At 37.3% G+C, this 25,675-nt stretch overlaps 1 protein-coding gene across 8 annotated transcripts in view; it reads right to left on the bottom strand.

Annotated features, from left to right (window-relative positions):
- The window catches only part of LTBP1 (latent transforming growth factor beta binding protein 1), a 182,722-nt gene that overhangs the window by 107,520 nt on the left and 49,527 nt on the right, over window positions 1–25,675 (bottom strand). For 6 of the 8 annotated variants that reach the window (XM_083858430.1, XM_083858429.1, XM_083858425.1 and 3 more), the window contains one exon: window positions 12,887–13,054. In XM_083858430.1, coding sequence (XP_083714556.1) covers window positions 12,887–13,054 — 168 coding nt within the window. Of the gene's footprint in view, window positions 1–12,886; window positions 13,284–25,675 lie in introns of those variants that run through there. The other 2 variants (XM_083858431.1, XM_083858432.1) reach the window with 1 other exon arrangement.

Genomic DNA, 25,675 nt, shown 5'->3' with positions numbered 1-25,675 from the left:
GGCTGCATTTGATTATGACACTGGAGCTGGAAATCACAGGCACACAACTTCACCAGAAGCGGAATTACACACAGACCATCTGAGAAAAGTGAGCTGGAGGAGCATAAGCCTTTAGGAAGGCAGAGGATGGAACCACTTGTTTTCCTTGTCAGGGCTCTGGGAATCCCTGTTTATCAAAGACCAAAGAGCCCTGGGGAAAGGACCACAAGACAGAAACAGGACAAAGCCTGGGTATGTTTGAACAGTTCAACCTCTCCTGTAAGACTTTTGCTTTGTTTTATCTTGTCATTGAGGCTAAAGAACCTAAACAGAATGGCAGAATACTGCCACATGCATACAGGACATTCCTGACGAAAGACAGACCCATGCTTTTTGGGAGAGACAATTTGAAGGTGTTGGGTTTGCCCATCAGTTCTCAAATGGCATTCAGAAAAAAGTTACACTGAAGCCTGATTCTCACTGGGCTATTACCATTTCCTCTGAAAAGAAAAAAATATAAGAAATAAAAGTATCCATTATGGAGTGAAACCCTCGAGCTCAGATCTTGATAAAAATGTGAAGATAGGTCGGCATAAAATGAGAAGAAATTTCAGTTCACATGTGGGTATCTTACAAACAAAGCAAAGGAAGTATTAATGGATCTAGGAAAGGCAACAATTTCCTCACTGAGATCTACTAAAACTAAATCTCTCAATGGTCTCTTAAGGAACAGTCAACAGAGTGAATATTGCTATTGTTATGAACTTTCTATTATAAATGAACACACATCCTTTAGAAATGTGGAGGCAAGTTTAAGAAAATACAAACATTTTAAGTATTCTTTCCATCCTTGGACATTTAATTGGTAATAGCAAGCTTTGATTCCTCTGACATCCAAAAGCCTTAACTCCTCCCAGTCTGGCAAAGCTTGCTGGGAATCACTGTTTGAAATGAGCCAAGCAAAGAAGGTGCATCAAGATGCCCTCACAGGGAGTCTCTGAACGTCTCAATGCACAGAAAAAGAACATTTGCAAGATGAATTCCAATAAAGCTGCCACAGCTATGGGTTGGAAACACTAGTACAGGGCATGAAATCATCAACAAAGCAGCTAGGAAACCACTGATAAATACAGTTTGTTCATGTAATTACATAATCTAATTTGTTTTCAATACTCAAAACAACCTCAAACGGCTCCAGATAAACTAATTTAGTCAAGTCCAAATGTTTTCATTTAATCAAAACAATGTGTAACAAGACAAATTCCAAGCACCTAAATCCCCCTAATCCTTAAAAAATAGCCCATGCTTACCCAAACAAGCCCTCAGGATGGAAGGAAACTCCCTTCCTGTAACCAGTGTTAGAGAAAATGAAGATGGGTTTTGAAATGTTCCTCATCAGACTCTCCAAATTCCTTTTCTTTTACACCTCAGGGAACATATGAGTTTTCCTCACCACTCTTTGCCTTTTCTACTCACATGCTATCAACAATTCAAGCGTAAGCACTATTCAATCACACCGACTGGCTTGCCAAGGAAAACCTTGAACTGCTCATTTAGATTACAGTATTTCCACTGGATGCATCACAAAGAGCAGATTAATTTTGTCTCCAAGTACTATAGTTATCCAGCATTACTACATGCCCCCCAGCTGTTTGGGCATCTTTCATCCACCCTGTTACTAAGCACACAGAAAGCACAGGGCCTCACTCGTACACAGACCTACCAAACACAAATTTTCACACTGTCATATGCAACATTCTTATGATACAGTGCTCTGAAACACCACAAGTTTTAGGTAAAAGTTGAAACCCAGAAGTGTCACATATGGATCTGCACAATTGCTCTAAACTTATTTCTACTATCTAATTGCAGAAACTCTTAGAGTAACTCACAAAATGCAGAGGCATGAACTACAATAGTGATGCTATCCCTCTGGTTTAGACTCTTCCCTACTTTTTTTCCCCCTTTATTCTTAACTTGTGGTACCTCAACTACCTAACTAATTCATCCTAGACGCTCTTCTCTTTAGATTTCTGGTTACAATGTTACAGAGATGTTATGTAAAGAAATTGCAAGTTAAAAAATAAATTTTTTATTTAGTAGCATTCTGATAAGCTCGATATCAAAAACTTGTGCTTTGGGACACAAAGGGAGAAAAGAAACTCTTTAACCAGCCTTAAAAGTGTAATACCTCTGCATTCACTTCTGAATTTATCCTAATGTTTGTATTTTGACAACTTTTAATATAAAAATTCCATTGCAACAAAAAAAAGTAATTAAAAAATAGATCTGATAGCAAGAGCTCCAGCACCAGATGTAAGAATGATCCTTTCTCCTCTGAAAACACTGAAACACCTCTGTAACACCACTGAAAATGAAGTGATGCTCTGCTCCTGTGACTAGCCTAGTTACATGAACATGGTACTGAAAGCACTCAAGATGTTTCATCTGGAAAGAGGTAAAATCTGCAACACTGCAATGAAAAATTTTGAACAAGAACCTAGCTCAAACCTAATTGTATGATAAAAAAATACGCAGCTACTTAACTGGGCTCTCAGCTATTACAAATTAACATGGTTACTGACTTCATTAGAATTTGCCTTATATTTTTAAACTATTATTTCCAAGAGATGTTTAAAAAAAGTAATGTAGCCCCACTTGGGAACAGGATCATAAATACTGTTATTTAACCAGATAAGCAAACCAAATTACTGCCAAAATAAGCAAGCTTTGTGGTGTCATTCCAGTCTGGATCATGCATGGTTTTTGGAGCTAATTGAGGTGACACTGTCAACTATGGAAAATCCTAATACTGAAATTTGGGCAGCAAGTTCAGATCATAAAGGATAAGGGTATATTAGGATATATTTCTCTATATTATAGAGAAATATACATTCTTGAGTGACCATCAAGACCAGCATGAAATCCAGAATGAACATGCACTAGATAATTTCACTGTACTACTCATCTGACTTCCTCAGTTTTAAACTCACTACTTTAAAGCTCAGGAAGAAAACTTGGACATTGACAACTTGAAGATGTGTACACAGTCAACCAAGAGACATCCAGCATGTCCCCAGGTATTTCATTCATCTCTCATTGTGAGACTCCGTGGGATGGGAGTCTCATTGGTCCTGTATCAGATCTTTTCAAACTCATGTGACAGGCCACCTATCCTCAGATGTGCCAAATGCAACACAGGCCTGTTGTGTAGGTGCCTGACATTATCACCCTCTGACCTACTGCTGCCAATAACACTCTTATTGTTACAGTCTGGAAAGAACAGGATGGATGAAAAACAGTCTTAGAATATTCAAATACTATCAGAAAAATGCAGTGTATGCTGTGGCATGGAAAATGGCCTAAAGCTGCGCTTACTCAATATAGAAAGTGTACGGCAAAAATTATGGTAGTTGCAAAATGATCGACAGGAGGATTCTTACTAACAGGCATGATGCTTAGTCAATCTTTGCTAACTCTGCTTCTAATATTGTCAATACCTGAGATGATTCAGACACTGTTTTGGGAGGCAAGGTGACAAACTGCTAAGGAGTCATCTGAGTCACTCCTACACTGATCATAGGTGGCAAATTTATTGACTTTATTAGACATCACCCTGATATACTGAGCACAACAGTTAGGCTTACACTCAGTATACTAAGCAAAACAAAAACCCACTAGTTACAGTTTATCAGAAATTGATGTCTAACAAATGGCCAAGGTCAGACCTTTGATAATGATGCTAACACATACAAAAAAGCTACTCCATACATTTCTTTGCATTTCTATTGTATCAATATTTATTTTTCTCAGAAATAAAATAACCAGGAAAAGCTGGCTTTGAGAGGGTAACAAATTAGGAATCTTGCTTAAAAGAAGTGTGCTGCAGTATAAAAACGTTATAGGTATCAATTTATGCAGACCCAAATAACTTCTTAGTTGCCATTGTCAAAGCAGGAATACTGACATCAAGGTGCACAGTGCCAGATGAAAACTACCCTTCCTATGTTCCCAGGGTTTTTAAGACTTAGCTTTCTGTATAGCGTTTTGTGTGCCTGAGCATGTGTAACATTAACACGTATGAGTAAATATTGTTAAAACACACCCATTTTCAACAGAACAAGAATTCAACAGAAGGACAGGTAACAACAAACAGCAAGCATCTTTACTGCTGCAGGATCCTTCCAGACCATACTCTTCCCTTCAGGTGCCAGCTGAACAGCCTTACCCTTTAAGGACAACAGGATTAAAGAGTAATTTGACCATAATGACTAGGCTGTCATTGCTCATGCACTATTAGAATCTGAAGTCAGTGAACTGATTCTCTGCTCTGACACCTATTATCCTATTAGGCTATTTCCAAAAAACACACTGGACTCTGGCATGGAGTCATAGCCAGCAGCACAAGGCAGAGAAAAGAGCTCCTCCTAGACATCTAACTACTTGGTTACCATCAGACAAAACAGCACCACGTTTTGAGAAACACTGGGCATACTTCTGTTATGCAAAGGCTCTGAAGATCACAGAATTTGTAAAGCTAGCCTTTTGTGCCTTCTTGAGCGACACAAGTTAGGAGTGCTGTTATCTGAGGTTTCCTGGTCTGTCAGTGAATACAGGATGGCCCAGCAGGCCTGTAAGGACATCCACAGGCCAACTTGCCATACAGGTGCATCTCATCACCCACTCACAACTATGCTCTTGACTGAGGTATCTCGGTATGGTTTGGTGAGCCAGATGAACCCTCAAACTTAGATCCAAATGGTCTATAAACACTGATCTACTGCATCCCACCATACCACAAGACATCCTCCAATAACAAAACTATGTTTAAAATAGAAAAAGAAAAGCCACAGAAACCGTAGTCATCACAAAAAATTCCAAACATCGGGAGACTGGTCTCTGATTACTGTAGCATTACCACAGTTCTCATTTTGGTGTAAAAACATCTACAAGAAGAATAAAATAAGAACAGACTCTTTAAAGTGGGTATTCATTAGCATACAAATAACAGCTCATAATCCAGGCATTCATGGAAGAGTTAAACGAGAAAAACATAGGCTATGTTTTTCTGGCACTGGCTACATCACAAGAAATTGGAAAGTTTTCTAGGGAGTTGACCTTGCAGCAGTGACACAATGTGAGAATAGGATGGATATTGTTCAGAGCTTGAGTAATAAACTAGGTCATAGGAGACCAGTGAAAAGCTAGAGACAAATCCTGGTGTTCTGAGAAAGAAGAGTCACTGGTAGTGAACAGGAAGGATAAAGGTTATTCTGCAGAGAATAGTTGTATAGTCGGAAATTCATTAAAAAACACACAACTCCACCACTCATTGTGGTTATTATAACCATAACAGATGTATAAATTATTGCATAAGCTGTGTAAACCTAAACCACTATCAATGCTCTGCCTGGTCATGTCCAGTTCCATGCAACTTCACCATGCACCAAATTCCCCTTAGCTGTGTACAACCTCATTGAGAAGCTTCACACCACAATGTTGTACCCAACCCTATGCACTGAAATGTGTACAAGTATGAAAAAATCCCTTTTCTGCCTTGTTACAACAGGCTTTCTGTGTAACTCTGGTTAGACAGAAGATGTTCTAGCACCAACATCTATAGTATCTAACATAACAGACTGAAATTAATCAATTCAAACAATAAATAAGAGATGCAACAGACACATTAACTGCAGAAAGGCAGTATTACAGCTTATGTTATGAAGCTGGTCTTCCCTGTTTACCAACAATATCCAACAATGTAATCATTCAAATAAATGCACTCTTAGTTTTCTTTTTACAGTACTTCAAGTCAGATGTACATAAACTAATCTCTATAAATTAAAACCATATACAGTAAAATAAAACACTATGCATTTTAGCTTTGTGTTCTGTTCTGCTTTAACTTTGAGGGAAACATACTCCACGTGTTTTTGAATGGCTGCAGGTGTGGATTTTGTACCATTTCATTTGTGGTTTATCCTATGACTGCACATCCAAAACTGTTCTCTGTAATAGATGGTCTGGGGAGCACTTTGGGAGCAGATGGACTTTCGCTTCATGGTGATGGTCTGAAGTCTTTAAGGTGAGCAAGGGAGTGGAAGCAAGTTGCTAACAGACTTGTAGAAGTTCAACCTCATTAAAGTCATCTGACTGAACAATCTCTTTTCTATAAATTAGCATCTGGCCTCCACTGGAATCTGAGGTAAAGATGTCAATTTTGAATAATTATTTTAAGATTATGAAGAAAGAGCTCACAGATGCTGTAAATTCCACGGCAGAAACCATAATTATCTGTTGATGACAAGTTCCAATAAATACATAGAGGAAAGAAATTATTTTTTTTTAACAGATGTGGATATTAAAACCAACAAAATCATTAAAATACAATATTTTTTTTTTTGTAATTCGACCACTGGAGGCCCATAACTGAAAATGCATTAAAACCCTGAGCTTTGCTCAGCCTATAGAATGGTACACTGACCTTACAGGATAGAATTGTAGTGCACTAGTATTTCAGAGTAGAAAAGCCTATACTATACTACCTGGCCTGTAAGTAAATTCATTCATTCTGCTGTCAGCTCAGATTTATTTATAGAACAAAGGGAGATTGGAAAAAAAGAAATGTCTTTTGAATTGATGATCATCTTTGCTCCTCTCAAATAATTTTGTATTGGCTCTTCAGGCTAGGAAATACCTTTTTCCTAGTATCTTCCATAAGGCAAAGAATAATTTACAATAATAGTCCCACTGTTATTTGTCATTATTTTAGCTACTACTATTTTAGTTCACTGTCTGAGGAAAAATACCTGGCCTTCATTTTGCTACAGCTATTACAGACTTGCTGCATGAGTATGTCTAGCACAGTCATCATTTGTACAGATTAAATTTCAAATTACCAGATAAAGCAGTGGATGTCCTTTTCTTAATTTTTTTTTCCTGAGACACATACACTGACAGACTGACCACCTTCTTTGACTACTGTAGAAGAAAGTTTAAAAAGTCATTCTTTCAGCCAAGTTGTCCAAGAACTCTGAAATTTTCATGTGTCTAATAAAGGAAATAATATTTCATCTGGCAGCAAAAAAAGCACAAACCAACAAAGCCTGACAAGGCACAAACCATAATTACTACAAGAACAGTAGAAACAAAGCTTTTACCAAATAAGGCTACAAGGTAGCTACCAGAGACAGTAAAAGGACAAAAGTGATAATACTAAAGGAATAAAGTTCTTGCATCACGACTTCTTCATATTTGCAAGTTAAAGTGCAAAACTCAAGGATATTTCAAAATAACACTTCGCTCTCACCCACAGAGAATATTTACCAAAAACAAACTATGAATTATCATATGCTGTTCTTGAGCTAAGTAGTTATTCCAGAATTAAGTTTCTATTGAATTAGGTTGTCTGATGGAACACAAAGTTGAAAATAAAATTATTAAAATAAAATCACTTCTCACTTATGTTAATAAAAGAAGTTTTAAAAATCCCTGCATGACACGTGTTAGCAATTATTTTAAATCCTCCACATGTTTATCTGCTACGTCTCAGATGAAGCCACAGGAAGAGTGTTTTGCTGGGGCAGAGTTACAGAGGTCATACATGATGTGTTACCTACACAGGCCAATGCCATTCACCAAATTGCAAACACCACTTCAAAATAGAGAAGGAAGTGTCACTTCTAGCATGCTACCTTCGTAGTAACTCTTACGAAACCCAGTAAAACAAAAGGCTAAAATGCAATGGATAAAAAACTGAGCAGTGTGTACCTCACAAGCTGCCAGAAGAGACTATGACTATAAATTCACAGAAATGTACACAAACACTTCCATAAGACGTTGGTCTTTTTATATGCCTTTTATACGCATCAAATTAGCTTTCTAATACTACTTAAAATATGCCTTTTCACCAAAAGGATACTAGAAAATTCTCCTCAAATATCAGTCTTACAGTTCCTCTTCAGTGTAGTAGAACACATGCAGTACGTATCATATGGAGCAAAGAAGTGACAACTTTAATATCAAATGGCAGCAAGAAAACACCAATCATTTCTCTTGGACTTTCTATCGTATGTAAACTACAGATAAAGGCAGCTAGCTGGCTTGCCAACAGCCTGCCTTGCTTACAGGTAATTGCTATTTTGAACCAACACTACTCTTTGATAATGCCTGAAGTGCCTGAATAAAAATCAATGCTAACTCCTACAACACTAATAATAATTCACGATCACTTAGGTCTGAATAAAATTCAGGAATTCTGTCAACATTTTGTAAAATAACTGCTTTAAATTTTCACAATTCTAAATAATTACGCTTACTATAAACTCTTTTCTAGATAGGAAATTCTGTTAGAATAATAATTACATAGTGTGTCTTCTTACTAAATTTCCTTTGAATAACCTATTATTTTAAAATATATTAGTCAAATTTTCTTCCACTGCTTTCAACAGAAGACCAAATAAAATTTGAGCAAAATGCTTCTGCTGCTTTTTGGAAGTTTCGTTCTATACGTAATTGGAAACTTCTGGACAACCTCAATTATCTAAAAACATTTACACAGAGTCAACACAGTAAAGCTGGAAATTTTTTTGATAGAAAATTCCAATAGAAAAGTGCCAAAATTGAAGAGGCAACATAATTTGAGCATTATTGCAGTCGAGTACAGAATATCCAGGTCACTGTGATGATGCTGAAAATATCAGAACTTATGATTAAATATGAAGGACCAGATACATTTTTATTTAAGACACCACATTCACCTGGAGAAGGCTTCAAGGTGACCTCATAGCAGCCTTCCAGCATCTAAAGGGGGCCTACAAGACAGCTGGAGAGGGACTTTTTACAGGGGCACGGACAGGACAAGGGGGAGTGGCTTTAAATTGAAAGAGAGTGGATTTACAATAGATAGGGGAAGAAATTCTTTACTGTGAGGGTGGTGAGACACTGGCACTGCTTGCCCAGAGAAGCTGTGGATACCTCTTCCCTGGAAATGTTCAAGGCCAGGCTGGATGGGGCTTTGGGCAACCTGGTCTAGTGAAAGGAGTCCCTGCCCATGGCTGGGGGTTGGAAGGCTAAGATTTTAAAGGTTCCTTCCAACCCAAACCCTTCTATCATTCTATGATTCTGCTTCCTTATTTGACAGAGATACTGCCAAGTACTCAGACACAAAAGTTTTACAGAAAGATATGCACGTTCATACAACTGACAAGCATATGACTTCAACTTCTCATTTCTAACAGTTTGAATGAATCACTTTAAATGAGATGCAGGACTGAAAAGTGAATATGAACCTAAGTATTAAATGACTGCTTCCTTTACTAAGTTGTCATTCCTGTTCAATGAATGAAGCACAGATCCCTTGGAAAAAAAATAGAATATAAATCTAGAATTAAATATATATAAACAACAGTGGGGGAAAAAACCCCATGAAAATATTAATTTGGGCATTTACTAATTCCTTATTGCTTCGTTTTACAGTTACAAATTAGTCATTGTCCTCCCACTCCTTACAGGAAGAGAATTCATTTCAAAATTGGAACGTGGAATAATTTTGAGTAGAAACAGGACACCTCACTGAGTAACTTCAACAGCGAAAGAGACAGAAACCTCATCTGCTACTCTATTCCCATCCTTTCCTATGCACACATATCAACACCATTTTACAAGCCTCAGTAGATATATCAAGACTTAAATATCACACAAATGGCACATGCTTCAATCCAACAGAATAATAAGATTCATCTATTCAGCAAAAGTTTCCACTCAGATTAAATGCCTTCATTCTCCAAGCCAATGAAATATTGGAAGTTGGTTAGTTTAACTTCAACTTATCCCATTCACAAAATGAAACTGCAAAACCCTCAGTTTCACTGAAGCAGCCTGGCAATCAAAGAGGTCCTTCCTTTTAAATACCAAGCTTTCAGCACCTTAAATTGCAGTGCTAGGAGCTATTCCTCACCACAGCCAAAAATCTCAGCTACCTGAAAAGGAGCATTCCCCCCAGTCTGTCCCTTCTTGTGGGGTTTTGTTTTTAATAGCTTATCCATATTGTGTAAAATTCTCAGGAAACAGGATTTGTTCCTTGCCTGGGCTCACTGCTACCAAGTTTCAGCTGAATTGACAAAATGAGCACATTTTAAGAACTTGAAATAATCCATAAGAAAGCATGAGCAACTGTAGCACAGCTATTCCAACTTATTCTCTCTGAAAACGCAGTGTTACAAAATTCAGCACAAAGTTGAAAAGAAACAAAAGAACTTCCTCTAAAGTTTAATTATTATTAGAAATAATTTATTATTAAAAACAAAGCAAACTGATGTCAAACTAATCTGTCATCCAAGAACCCAAATTCAGTCTTGTGTACTAGAATGCTGCTGCTACAGAAATGTATTTAAAACTTTTCCAAATAGGCCATGTGACTATTTCCTCTGGTTTTAGGAAGAATATTAAAAAAAAACCAACAAAAACCAAAAACAAAACAAAACAAAACAAAAAAATAAAAACAAACAAAAAAAACCAAACCAAAACAAAAAAAACCAAACCAAACCAACAAGCAAACAAACAAACAAACAAACAAACAAAAAAAAAAAAAAAAAAAAAAAAAAAACCACCCAACACTGAAAAAGTGCTGTTCACAACTTTAAATATGTATTTCCTGACATGACATGCTGTTTCATGGTTGCATATTTAAATACCAAGTAATCTAAATAAGAATTTCCACACATTAATAGTAAGTAAAGAAGTTTAGAACAGGAACTTCAAATCTAAAAGCACAACTTAAGCATAATTCAGCTGTTAAAAATATAACAAAAGTTAATGAACTTGGAAGACACAAATTACTTCTGCTTTATGTGCCAGGAAACATCAAGACAAGCCTAAACTAGTGAGAGGCATTAGTTAGAGAACAGATATGAAAAATTATTTCAGTAGTACATATTTTAAACTCTGATTCAAAAGCTCCTGAAAACTGTGATTAGTGAAAGATTTCAATCTACAGGTAGAGGATTCCTCTTCTCTAGTTCTTAAGAAGTTCATGAAGCATTTTTATTTTTAATTGGAGAGCCTTTAAGTGCTAGTTCAGACTTTCTTACTATTCTGTGAAAATGTCAATACCAAGAGCTGTACTAAACCCCTTTTGTCTTTTAAATGCAGTAAGGAAGATAGGTGACAGGCAGGTGAATAACCCTCATCCATGTGTAGGAACTTGCTTTTATACATTTTTCAACATCCTCCCTTATCTTTCCATCAAATACTATTATAGGCTGCTTTTGTTAAATATTTCTAGCAATCCATTGTACCCAGTACATCAGAGCGGCGTGGCCTGAGGCCAGGAAGGAAGGTGTGGAACACGTCTTCACAGGTCCATTTCCGCTCTCCAAGTTTTCAAGTATTTGAGAGGAGCTCATGTTACAGCACAGATTTACATAGCAGACAAATTACATGACTGCCTGTTCTCGGTATTTCATAATTTCAATAGAAAAATTAGGTCAAATGAAAGGAGGGAAGAATAACCCTATCCTTTCATGCTAGTCAGAAAATTAAACAAAAAACTTACTTAGCTGGGGTTCTTGCCAAAACATTGTTAAAAATCTGCACTGGCAGTTAGAAACAAATTAAAAGTATGAGATTTACCATTCCTCTACAAAATACTTTTCTTTTTTTTTGTGCCTCCAAACAACCACGAACAAACCCCAAAATTTTCCCTGTTCTGGTTTTAAAACACCGGTTTTACTAGTAGTCCAAAACACATTTTTACAAACATGCATACTATGAAATAATGAGTTGGTAACTTCAAGGGCTTTCCCCCAGCCTGACAGTCTACTAGGAGCATTAAATGAGGGAACTACTTTTTGTATCATCTGTCCAGAAGAAAAGAATAATAATTTCCAACAGCTTTCCCCCTCACCCTCAGAGCATGAAATATATTGCACTTGAAAAACAGCAATACTGGCCAGCCTCAGCACTGCCTGAATTCTATGTTTATTCTAGACAGAGACTAAAATTACAGTGTTCATATTTGGCATTCTTTACTAGAAATTTGCAAAATAATTTTTTTTCCCAGAAAATAACACTATGATATTTTCAGGATAACTACAAAATTACTCTCCAAGAGCAGTTCAGGGTATCAGAAAGTGAAACAACAAATTTAAAGTATGCACCCATCTATCTGTATATCTTAACTTACAAGGCAAATACTTTCACACAAATGCCTATACAGTATACAGTTAAAATATGCTAATCATTATCCTAGGTAGCTTTCAGGATTTGTTTCAAGAGAGTCAAAGAGTTGTAGGGTTTAGTCTGGCATACTGTTGATACTCTTACTGAGCAAGTAGAAAGAATAAACATTAACAAAGAAATTACTGGCTTCAATAACTTTAATTAGGCTTAGCATTATTTCAGTTTCTAAAAATGCCAAATATGAAACCTGACTTACTTTCAGCAGTAAGAAAAGTTTTAAGCTGCTGCCTATTTAAAAAGGATTGTAGTTTTAAGGAACTGCTGAACAAATTTTTGAAGACAGAGTCACTGTTAGCTGTTCACTAGGTTTTGTGTGCATTTCATACAGGAAACACAACTTTTTGTATAATCTGTCATTTTCCCTATTTACTAACACAAACTCTGAGGGAGGAATTTTACCGAAAGCTTCAGCTTAGCATGTTGCATCCCTGCAGCTGAAAATTCAGATGAAAACTATGAGAGCTTTTTTTCTCTGACACAAAAGGAACTTCTGTGAACATTTCCGAAGGACTCCAGAAAGCTCATCTAACATACAATGGTTCCTACTCAGCACAGCCCTCCAAACAAAGAGTAACAGATGCACAACTGGTATTAATAACAAAACATCTCCTCCCTCTGTTAGTGGAGAGAGGACAGCTAAGGACAATTACAGTTTCAGGGTACTTACCTACTCGGAAGTTAGTGGCTGTCAGAGTGTCAGCAGCATGGCCGTTCTCACTGATGAGGGTGGTTGTATTTCCCTTCTCACAGTTGTTCTGACAGTTGCCTTTGGTACAAGTCACTTTACAGATGCTGGGTGTAAAGACCACCTTGATGCGACCAGTGTGATTTCCCACTGTTAGTGGAGGCAAAGAAAAAAAGAAAAATAAACAGATCACTTTGGTATCCATTGATTTCCTTCAAAAAGTTTTTGGGAAAAAAAAAAAGGCGCAGGGGGAGGAAGGCGACAGGTCTACGGGAGGAGGGCAGTCTGCAATGCTCTCTCATAGATCTCCAGTGGTGTCTCTGAAACAGGAGTAGGAAGCTTAGCAAACAGAACTCCGGGATCCGCTCCAAAACCACATTTAAAGTCAAGTCACTGGAGTGGGATTAGTAATCACAATGCTGCACTTTATTCACAGGCAGACAAAGAGCAATACCAAGGGCATGACAGCTTAAATAGCCAACCCTGACAGGCAGATGTAATGTAAAGAGGCTGGCTGTGCACCTAGAGGTGAATAAACTCTTGTGTATTCCTACATACTTTTCCTGCTTCTGCACTTATTAAGTCACTATTTGTAGCTCAACCCCTGGAAACGTTTTAGGCATGCGGCATGTCTGAAAACATCTGTCTCAAATCTCCTGGCACCCCAGCCTGAAGTGGTCAAACCTTGTGACGCAGCTGCCTGGACCCATTTGTTCTTCACAGTTTTCTGGCACTATTTTTCCACAAAAATTTACATATTATAAACTGAGCTCTACTGTCAGCCTTCGTTTTAGTAATAAATAGCTCAGAGAAAAGAGTGAGGAAGTATTAGTGCTTTAAAATACTGAGATCAAAGATAAAAAATGGCTAGATTCTCTTTTTTTATATACTTCCCTGTAGTCACTTTAAAAATCTTGAATGTAATAAAGACTGCACAAGCTCTAATTTGTAATTAAGCTAGCTGTAAGAATTTCTTGTTACAGAATTCTATTTAAAGCCAGATGTATTTGATTTTATATCTAACAACTGAAGACAAAAATCATATTAAAATTACTTATTAGGAAAAAACAGGGAAAAGAATAGATTCCATTTGCAATTAAAAAAACAAACAAACAAACAAAAAAACCAAACAAACAAACAAAAAAACCCCACATTTTGTCCTCTGCATTCAATTAATAAATTCAGCAAGTTCTTGAAAAATATATCATAGCATCTTTGTGGAAACTATTAATAAATACTTTCATATCAAATCTAACAATGCCAGGACATGATGCACAGAAAGAGAAGAATCTCCTTTTTTCCCTCATGTCATAGAAATAAGAAGTTGCTGGATAGTTGTCTAACCTAGTTCATGAAATACCCTCCAGACAAACACTTTTTTGAAAGTATCAAGAAAATCTCAAAAATATTCCCATTTCAAAAGAATATAAAGCCTTCTTATTTCTGGCTCTTCATGAGCAAATAAAGCAATTGTGTTGATTGTTTTGTCTACAGTACAGGCATTGCTCTATTTGAACAGCAGCTGTAGGACAGATGCTCCCACCTTATTCTCCCTGAACATTGCTAAGAAAAGGAAGAGCCGTGACAAATACAAGAATAAAATATTTTGATCAAAGGCTGATATTGTGATTTTAGGGGATTTAGAAGACATCTTAGATTCTAGGATGGCACACACTTCATATGATGAACACACCTTATCCAATAAACAGATATAAGTGACCTATGAACTGCTGAGGATAGAACTTCTAAGCTTTGCTTTTTTAAAGCATAGCTTCACAAGCAATATTGCCAACTTTGCATTTTACTTGCACAATTTTATATACATATTTTCCTAGAAAAGACTCCATTTTATATCTTATATTTTCAGACATTTTAGCAGTATTTTTCCTTTAGGATGTGATCTAATTAAAAAAACAGGGTTAGTTGAGTCACAAAAGTCAGTCCTGCCTACACTGTAGAAACCAGTATTGGGGGACCCAGGCAAGCTTGCTGGCTTAGCTAAAGAAAATTAAATAATTTGGTTTTGTCAGTGTTGGAAGGGCAGAAAATGCAGAGCTCAATATGTGATGGAGCTCACAGTGCAAATATTGAAACTGAATGGAGGGCACATGGTTTGTGTTGCTATGGCATTGGGAAGGAACATGAGAGAAAAGTGAAGGCCACTCTGATACTTTTACCTGACACCCAGAGATGTTTTATACAACCAAGTACGCCTCTTACAGAGACATACTGTGTACATTGTGTCCACGAAGAACAGAAAGTTTGACCGTAGTCCCACCACAGCACCTGGCACAACCGTGGTTAATGAGTTATAAGAAGTACCACCATTTTCTATCTACTCAGGAGATGAGAATCTGACATGAAATTGTTCAGGGACAGATCAACAGGTTTACTGTCCTCACCCCCTGAGGTGAGACACCTTTCAGTAAGCCTTACCCCCTCAGCTCTGCTGAGTGCTGACCTGGAATATGAAGCTCATGAATACAACAGCGCTGTTAGTGCTATATGCACCTACTCTGCAGTCAATGCATTTGGCACCAGCAATCCAGAAGAAACAACCATATGTGGTGCATCCAATAAAATGTGCTATTCATGAACCCAAGTGGCTCTTTCAAATGTGACCTAACTTTAAGTGCAATAGACTGGTTGCACAACCAGCCTTGGGCCCGTAGTTATGTTTTTGAAATAGTAAAAATGAAACTAAATCATTATTTAATTCTCCTTCACACTATTCTGTACTATGTTGTTGAGTGCTGAGCTGTAGTAATCTTGAGCCTACTGTTCACACCAATAAACACTTTAAAATAATTTTTATCATATAGTTTAGATTTTACCAGAAAATCCTGTAGCACAGTTATTTTAGTAGAAGAGATGCCTTAGTATGAGACTCAACAGAAATTGTAAAATTATTTTTCAATGCTTCTGGATGAGAAAACATTAGTATCTAAGTTTGGGAGTAATAGTAGTCAAACAGTACTTTCAGAAACATAGATCAATATCTAGAGAGCCAAAGAGTATCCCTGACACAATATTTAAATGGAGTTTTTCAGGAAAAAGTCTTAAAAACAACTTGATGGAAGCCCTAGCCCCTACAAATATTCAAACCATTATTCAACAAAGTTTTTCATAGAATATCCTGAGTTAGGAGGTACTTACACAAAGACACAGTCCAATCCCTGGTCCTGCACAGGACACCCCAAGAGTCACACCATAGGCCCTGAGAGCATTGTCCAAACACTTCTTGAACTGTGTCAGGCTGGTGCTGTGACCACTTCCCTGGGGAGCCTGTTCCAGTGCCCAACCATCCTCTGGGTGAAGAACCTTTTCCTAATGTCCAACCTAAACCTCCCCTGACACAACTCCAGGTCATCCCCTCAGGTCCTGTCACTGTCACCACAGAGCAGAGCTCAGTGCTTGCCCCTCCTCTTCCCCTCCTGAGGAAATTGTAACTGCAGTGAGGTCTGCCCTCAATCTCCTCCAGGCTGAACAGACCCAGTGACCTCACCTGCTCCCCTTATGGCTTCTCCTCAAGGCCTTCCTGTTTTCATAGCCCTTCTTTGGACACTGTCCAATTGCTTTATAGGCTTCTTATACTGTGGCATCCAAATTTGTGTTGAAGAGCACTGACCCTAAAATGTAGCCCTATAGACACCCACCAGTCACCAGCCTTATGTAACCCCATTTACAACCTTTGGTGCTTGACCTCTCAGATGGTTGGTCAACCATCACATGTGTTTATCTAGCTGTATGCTAGTTATTTTGCTATAAAGCAAATTCTCAGATATTCCTGTTTTGGTAGTTGCAAAGAAACACAAATAAGACACCTTCATATTCTTTAGACATGGGAAGATTTTCTCCATCTTTCTTAGATTTATGAAAACTATAAAAACACTTAGTTTGTTCTCCCTCCCTAACAGGCTACAGCTTTTAGCTTCAATTCTTTTGAAGATATTTAGGATGGATATAAAGCTAATTATGGCCTCTGAGCTAAAAACTGATCAGCATTTGAAGAGGTGATTCAAGGCAGAGATGTCACTATCATTCTTTTCTGTAGTTGCAAAGAAGTAAATTATCCTCACAGATGCTGAGGCTTAGGGACCTTAACAGTGAGCTTAATATACACAGATTCAATTTGAAAAAAGACCACAAACCCTTCTCCTGAAAGGAAGCTTTTAGCAGAAACTTCAAGTTTAGACTCTTGGACGTCCTTGAATCTCCTTTTCTGTATTTCCCCCTCCCCCCCTGCACTTGTCCAGTGAGGAAAATTCAGTTCTAAATGAGAAACTACTCTTCAATATCTGCTAGCTGATTTTGCAATGCTAATGCTAAACCCCACAGTTTGATTCTAGGAAAAGACCGATACTGCTATAGCCTTGACCTCTTTTGACTTTGGACTAGCTCATATTAAAGGACAGCATATTTTTAAGGACGCATACAGAGTATTTTATTCAAATCCAGAACCTTTACTGATGATACCACTGTGACACAGGCATGACAAAATCTGCAACTTAGATTACCTCAAATCTATTTCTGGAAAAAAACTGATAGTGCTGCAACAACACACCTGGAATATTTTTAAATATATATATATAGACAGAAGTATATCAGACTCTTCTAGACCAATTTTAAGCATGTGGAAATGAAACACCTCACTATGCTCCTAAGTATAACAGCAGATTGAAGAAATACAAATATGAGATGAGATAAACAAACCTAGTGCAAAAAAACAAAAGTAGAAGATGCAAACACCAAAGAAATAGCAAAGTTACTGAAAAAAAAAACAACCAGCTAAACTAGAGACAGACTCAGATTGTTGTTTTAATAAAGACAAGACAATCAAGATGACTAATAGTGGATAAAACTTCATCCCTCAGCTAGACAGCAAATTCACAATGAGATCCAGCCAACAGCGCCATCATCCTGCCTCCTAGTCCAGGCTCACTTATACTTAAGAACTCAGTGATACATTTATCAAAAGAGATCAGTGGAAGAATGTACCCATAATTTCCAAAATCTGTAAAACTCTTGAGCCAGATTGAAAAAAAAAAGATGTCTGGGTAAAGTGATGAGATTTTAGTTGAGAGTTGGCACCGTATGTGTGTGATGTTTTTCCATCTCCGTAAGTCACCATGATATAATATCATGAATACAGCAAACTCCTGCTGTGATAAATTTATGATTTAGCAACAACTGCAGGAGAAATGGAAAATATCAGCAAAAGGATTTCTTAACAGAACCCTTTCTGCCCCCACTATCCATTATGACAATTTTCCCCCCCTGCATTAGCAGAAAAGGTGAAGTAGTTAAGAGAAGGCAGGTGGTGGGTTTTACGTCCAGGTGGTCACAATAGCTTACATAGCCATGCCTGGAAATAATTGTATAAGGGGAAGGATTCCTCCTCAACCTCCTGAGTCACTGTTTAATGCAACTCAGACTTTGTTTCTTTCTAGAAGAATTTCTATAAACACTTTATTTCCTTGGGTTTGTGGCTGCTCTTACAGCTCCAACATTCTGACAGTATTCAATAGCTGCAGTGGAGCTCAGATGATTTGTGGTATGTCCCTGTTTTATGGGAAGACAATGGGCTAGCAACACTAGTGAAAACAAAACTGATATTCAGTTAAACAGGTCAAGACCTTAACTACACTGGTCAAGGGTGCAAAGAGAATAAAATATTTTAATGTGTCAAAAATATTGATGTTATTTGTATGATGGTTTTGCGCTTCACAGTGATCAAAAGGATTGACAATTTAAAAAAAGGTCACAAGCAGTGGCTTCTACCAGCTGAGTACACAGTGTAGCTTATGCACACATCTTCCATATTCCTTGTACACGAATTTCTAAAATTATTTTAAGGGGCCAGTTTGGGGGTGTTGTTGTTCTAATTGTTTTGTTGCCTTTTTTTTTTTTAATTTTAATGCTTTCATTTATGGCAAATATTGTGAGGCAAATCTCCTAAGGAAACAGAACTAGCAGAACTATAGACATTCTGTAAGGATGTAAGTGATATGCACTATTCTCTTTTCATGACACTTCTGCACTGATCTCAGTATGTCTGCATGTTTATCTACATTGTGTGTCATCAGACCTGAACATTCTATTTTAAAATTACATTCTCTTCCCGATGAAAATAGATTATCTCAGGCTATCTCACATTTTCGAATTATAACCACGAAGCATGAGAAAAGCATTTAAAATTAAATCTTCTAAAATCAAACCAAATTAGCTTTTAAACAGCTAATACAGTCAACATTTTAAATTCTTAGATGACTCACACCCTCTTTTTTCTTAGCTAAATGTTAACATAAAAAAAAGGAAAGACGCAGAAGGTAATTACTTATTTCCTAAAAAAAGGTGTCTCCCAGTTATTTCACCAGTCCACCCGGTTTAGTCCTTACACTAGATATGCTTGTTCAGCTAACAGGAAAGATGAAATTGTATAAAAATCAACCACACAAGTAAGACACTTAAGGTCTTAGAACTATTGTCAAATGACCTTTTTACACTTTTGACAATATATGAGGAAGTTCTGTCTTGTCACCACTTAGTCATCCATTTAAAACAAAAGAAAAAAAAACACAATCAACAAAAACCTCCTTCCCAAAGATCAGAACAAATTGAACTTAGCTGCCATACAACTTAAAAATATCATCTAGAAGATCTATAATGCTACAGCTAAAGAAGAAGAAAAAAAAAAACAAACCAGAAAAAAAAGAGAGATAAATACACAATAGATTGACATACAGGCAAGAGGCAGATCTTACCTCAATTTTTGATTACACATTAAGAGAAACACAGGCTTTAAATAGCACAGAAAGGGCTGAAAGTGATTCTGAGAGATCACTTAATCTCCCCTATCTTAATTTTCCCAGGATAAAACAACATTAAATAAAATGTTTGTCCAGACTATCCTCAAACCCGTCTATTATGCAGATTCCACAGCCTCCCTGAAGAATTTATTGCAGCACTTCAGCCTCTTTTATAGTAAAGGTACTACAAACACCTAATCCACATTTTCCCTGTAGCAACTCAAGCAAACTATAGCCCTGCTTTATTTACAGCAAACTTGAACAAAACATTATTCCTCTGTGGATCATTTTCTAACATACTTGAAGACCACTGCCATCACTCTCCCTCAGTCTCATTTTGACAAGACCAACACCATCTAAACATTCAGTCTACCAGCCTATGCAGATCCCCATCTTTGTTGTTTTGCTTTTGCTGTCAGTCACTTGGTCCTCATCTTTCTTCACAAACCCTGTTCAAAGCCACACTATACTGCAACTGAGGTCTGATCAATAGTGGGGAGAGCAGCAGAATTACTGAATGCAGCTTTACATAAAATACTTCTATGATTTTAATTTATTTTTGTTTCCCAGCAGTGCACTAACTGATACTTCAAACCCAGAACCAATCTGCAGGCTAGGCCAAAGGGGCACACATCTCCCAAATCCCTTTCTGATCTGTTGATACAGATATCATCCCAGTAAAGCAAATATAGAACATCCCTTGCACAACCTAAGCAGGTCTGAACTCAATCCTTATACTCTGCTCTGAGCACAGGAGTAAAATCTCCTGCATTCAAATCTCACCCATCTAAAAATCATGCAGAATATAAGTCTTATTCTTTCTGTAACAGTCGCAAGCACAAACAAGTCTGAAAACTACCCGGATTAAATAACGGCAAGGCACAGCTGCTGAGTAATTTGATTTTTGGCTTCAATATATAATGTCTACCTTTGCTCTTTCCAGAAACTTGGTTACTGTTCCCTAGTACACCTCACAGCCAGTTCTCTTTTCACAAGCATCAGGAGAAATTAGACATGTCAACAAAATTAAAAATAAAATGATCCAGATTTATTTTATCCAAGATCCAATGTCTTCTCTAATGCTTAAAAAAGTACCCGCCCCCCCCGAGTTCTGCATGAGGTGAGGTGGTGTGCACATCCACCCAGTCAAACATTTTGAGCAAGATGACAGTATGGCAAGCTGTACTTGATTTAACATGTCTAGACAGCTGTAGGAACACATTATTGAAATGTAATCACTTGAGCACTCCTGCTTTTTGTTATTTCTGTACTTCATATTTTTGCATTTGTATGATGCTACATGTATTTCATTACTTAATACAGCTTAATCTTTGATATTTCATCACTTTTCAAGTACTCAGTTCTAGTTTGTCTTGATGCAAACTAAAAGGCTTCCAAAAAAGCAAAACACAACCCAACTACCTAATATAACATTAACTGAAGAGGGCTATGCACTGGTATTTTTGTTGCCATTCTTACTGCCACTATTGCTATTACACGCTTCTCTAGATACCTATTTCTGATTAGCCATATCACTACATCTTCACATCTTCCTCGTTGTGCTCAAAAGCTCCTATCAGAATATTCTCCCTGCAGTCAGAACTCTCAGCTCTCAGACAGCCTGCTTCTATCACATCCTTGTTTCTCTACCCTCTTTCTAAGCCCTGCTTGCTTCTTCAGCATGCCTGACAAACAGGAAAAGAAGCCATCCAGAAAACTTCCAGAAAGCATCAGGTAGGAAGCTTCCAAGAAGGAAGAAGGTAACTAAGAAGAAAATAACTGGAAAAATCTTCTTCCTTCCTGATTATCACAGGGATACAATCTCTTCCTTGCTCCCTGTCAAAGACTACAACTGTAAAAAAAAAAAAAAAAAAAAAAAAAAAAAAAAAGAATTCCACTGTGTTCCTCATCACCACCTCCACCACCCTCCGAAACACACTAAAATTTTTAGTAGTCTATTCTAGGAGAGGCAAATAATCCACTCTTCAGTTATCTTAATCTCAGTTTAAAATAGACATGAGTGTGAACAGTGTACTGTTTGAAGTCATTTACTGCAGCAACACTTGTTCCACTCAAGTAGGTTTCCTCTATTAATTTTGACAAATTCCTAGAAGTTCTCTACTATCTGCAACAGGGTTTTTTTGTGTTTTCTATGGATGGCTACACTTAAAAGTACCAAAGGAGCAGATACAGGCACAATTGCTGAGCTTGTTTAGAAAGACCTAACTGTGTATGTAAACAAGCCCTTTACTGGTAAATTTTCTCACTGATACAGCCTTATACAACCTTTTTAGAGCAAGAGAGGAATTCACAGAAATTACATGCAACTTTGTCCTGTGAAAACCCATAACGTACAAATCACACATAGATTTGAAATCCAACATTTCTGCCAGCAGGTTTCATGAATCACCTTTTGTCTTCCTTGTCTTTTTTACCACTACAAAGATTGTTTATATACAATCCTCAGGCAATGAACATCCATCTTAAACTACAGCCATTCTCCCTGGTAATGAGAAACATAACTATCATTTCCCTTCACATAGTTGAGAGTGATCCAAAAAAAGGTACCAACCCAAATAAAATTAGAGAATGCACTGTGGTTTGATGTCCAATGGAATGGCCTCAAGACATTTCAATAAACTTATTGGGCAATAATTTTTTTAATCTGTACTGCATTTATTTGGTTTAAATAAGTTATATTTAAACTAGATCCACAAATTGTTATGATGATAAAGAACAAAATGTTAGCCTCGAGTAGTCCTTGGTATCTTTTCCAAGGGATGAGAGAAATTAATTGCATGGAGCAAGCAGCACCTTGAACAGAAGTGTGCCCAACCCATTCAAAAGTAAATGCTGATGACCTAAGACTGCTTAGTTCAAATCCTTAGTTCAAGACTGCTTAGTTTAGGGCTCAGACACTTTTCTTTGAAGAACTATGTGACTTCACTACAGCTGGATTCCAGACACCACTATGACTCCTTGGGGAGCTCAATCCTGCAGGAGAGTTCAGCTGACTGTACTTCTAAGGATAGGCAGGCAGTCAAGAGCTTCAGCTGCAATTGCAAATATGAATTACTCAAAATATTAGCACCCAGATGGCCTGTCTTTCCCAGAGTGAAGTACTTGTCCTAAAACAGAACTTCAAGCTCTTCAAAAGTCTCATGCTTGAGTTCACATCAGTGCTTCAAGTTTGGGGCTGGATACTACTCCAGCTGTAAGCACAGCATGAAGGTGAACAAGCCTTTTTAAGCTTCCATTCAAATTATCCAGCTTCTTAGGTACCTAAACACATCTGGACCCAAAAAGCTTTCACTTCACTGATATGGTACCAAAGGCTCAAAAGGCACATTTAGACACAGACATATCTAAGGCACAGAGTTAGTCTACACAGTCCTCATCTCAGCTGCAATGAAGCAGCAGGAACTTTACAGCCCACCACAAGCAAATTTCCACTGATGGAAACTGCTGCAATGCACACTCTGATAATGAAGTCAACATCTTTCCATGCCATACAGCCATACAGGAGCTTTAGTATTAGCAGCTAAATACAATGCCACTGTCCACTTTATCAACAGGCCACTTTCACAAGAAGGTCTAATTTGGTCTTTAAACACTGAGAATAAGATTCATTCCCACCTGAAATTATATTCTCATCTGAAATTATGCCTATTGCCTAAAGTTATTATTTAGGTTTCTTTCATAATAATAATACAAGTATTAGACAATAGTCTAATTACAAGTCTCAAGTTGGAAGAGTATTACTTCTCAAGAAAATAAGTTCTTGAGATAGAGTTTCCCCCTCCCAAAATATGCAACTCCCTCAAATGAGAAAAAAGCCTAAATTGCAAGAGTCAATGTTGATCATTTCTAGGAAGAATAGGGAATAAAAATTAAATTAATATTACCGTACTAAAGTATTTCCACTTGACATTTCATTTCCTAAAACAACCAAAAAAGCACTAAGGAAGTCAACAAACTGTAAACAGTGATAAAGGACAGGAATTAATTTATAAATGAATACAGCCGCCTCTGCATGCTGAATCACCATTAAAAATCTTCTCTCTCAGCAGTACATGAAGCCAAGATCTTATCTTTTCCCCTAATTTTCTGAAGAGGGAAAACATGACAACAGACATAAGGATGTCACTGATTCTGAAATTTCAGTTTCACAGGGTATGAACCTTCTTGCAGTAATTCTTTTGTCAACATTTGTTCATTCCTTCTGGCCTAGGCAATGGCACTGACAGAAGAACACTTTCACATCTTCTGTGAAGAAAACCAGACTTAGCTACTTGCAACAATCAGAATCAATTCTTGATATTAAAGGCTTGTATCACAGCAGCTCTGGAGTTAGCCAGGCTAAGGGACCCTTAATGTTTAATTGAGCAGGTTCAATAGGTCTCTACATGAACCTAAATGAACATTTTTTAAACATCATAAAGGCTTTCCCCTACAGAATTTTCTGGAAAGCCTCTTCTTTTCTTTTTGAGCAATTTTTGGTTTTGGAGCCAATACTCTTTCATCACAGAAGTTGAGATGCATTTGTCTCAGTCTGTGTTTTCTCTCAGCAATTACACCCTTTGAACTGATTTTAATTCTGTTTGCCAGATCACCAATCTGTTTTTCCAACATTCTTCCTCATTCTGCTGTATATCAGTCTCTGTCTCCGTATTTTAAAGCATGAGGATGAGAATTCATTTTTGGGCAAATGCGACATTTAAAATAGTTTCTATAAAAGCACCAGGAGCCTTTGCCTGTCAGGCACACATTTATTTTCTGGTGAGCTCAGGGCCATAAAATCTTTTCAGATTCCAAAGAGAAAAATGCAGTAAGTTTTCGGGGCTGCTGATTTTCTGGCCTCCTCAATTGTGAGCCCTTTATGGACACACAAACCATCACAAAGACAGCTTAGCAAGGGTATTGTTAAGAATGCCTACAGCAACAGTATACTGAGTAAAACAGTTTGTATTTATACAGAGCTATTCTGTCTCCAAGGTTTCCAAAGAACTCCATAATCTTTTACAACTGCTAAATAAACTGCATTCGTTAGTCATTTTTTCAGAATTTGTCACTAGTTTTTGAGTCAAAAGCAAAGAAAATGTGCTGCTTGGTTTGCTAGAGTTAGCTGCATTTATGTGAATCCAGATAACTCAATTTATAGCTAGAATTCAGCCTGTTGTTTCCAAGTCTTGCTGGAATCAAAAGTAAACTTTAAATGGCTGTTATGAATCACCATGCTATTCAATAGCAGGAAGAATAATGCTCTTAAATGGCAGAAGAGGAAAAGGATGCTCACACTAAAATTGTTCTTAAAAAAAGCCCCAGTGCTGTTTGACCCTGATGCTGACAGCAACAAAATTTTTTCTTAAGCCTTTTAGCTTGTCCCTGAAAAATCCCCTTTGCCTCTGGAATGAGAGCACAGGCTTTGAACACACGTGCATTTGAGAATTCAAACATTTATACACTTACCTACCCCACTCCCTTGCAATTGACTATGTACAATTTTAGGAGCAATACACAAATGTCAAGTTGCCATGAGTTGACTGAAACAAATTTGACTCTACATTCCCTCCAAACAGACTATATTGTAATTGTGCAGTTATTTCTTAATGCTAATCTTCTAAGAGCTCACTCTGGCTTCACTCACCTCATTATGCTGGCTATACCTTATTCAGAGTGTAGTCTTAAGATCCTGCCTTATCTCCAAATTTCCCAAAACTTCCAGTTGGGAACATTACCACTGTTTAATATCCATAAATACATTGAAATGCAGAAGTTACAAGGATCAAAATGCAATGATCTAGTTAAGACAAGCCAGTCAGAGAATTATTTTGCTGTACTGTATATTGCAATTCCACAAAGCAATATCAAGAATGATAGAAAGAGTATCTGACCTGGGGGAGATTTTCCTCCAAAGTCTGAACTTGGGTAGAATGTCAAATCATACAGATGCATTTATAAA

The sequence above is a fragment of the Zosterops lateralis genome (genome assembly GCF_965231275.1).
Source record: "Zosterops lateralis genome assembly, chromosome: 3".
Taxonomy (NCBI): Eukaryota; Metazoa; Chordata; class Aves; order Passeriformes; family Zosteropidae; genus Zosterops; species Zosterops lateralis.
The sequence above is the reverse complement of the archived record's forward strand: the minus strand, read 5'-3'. Positions and strand labels throughout refer to the sequence as shown.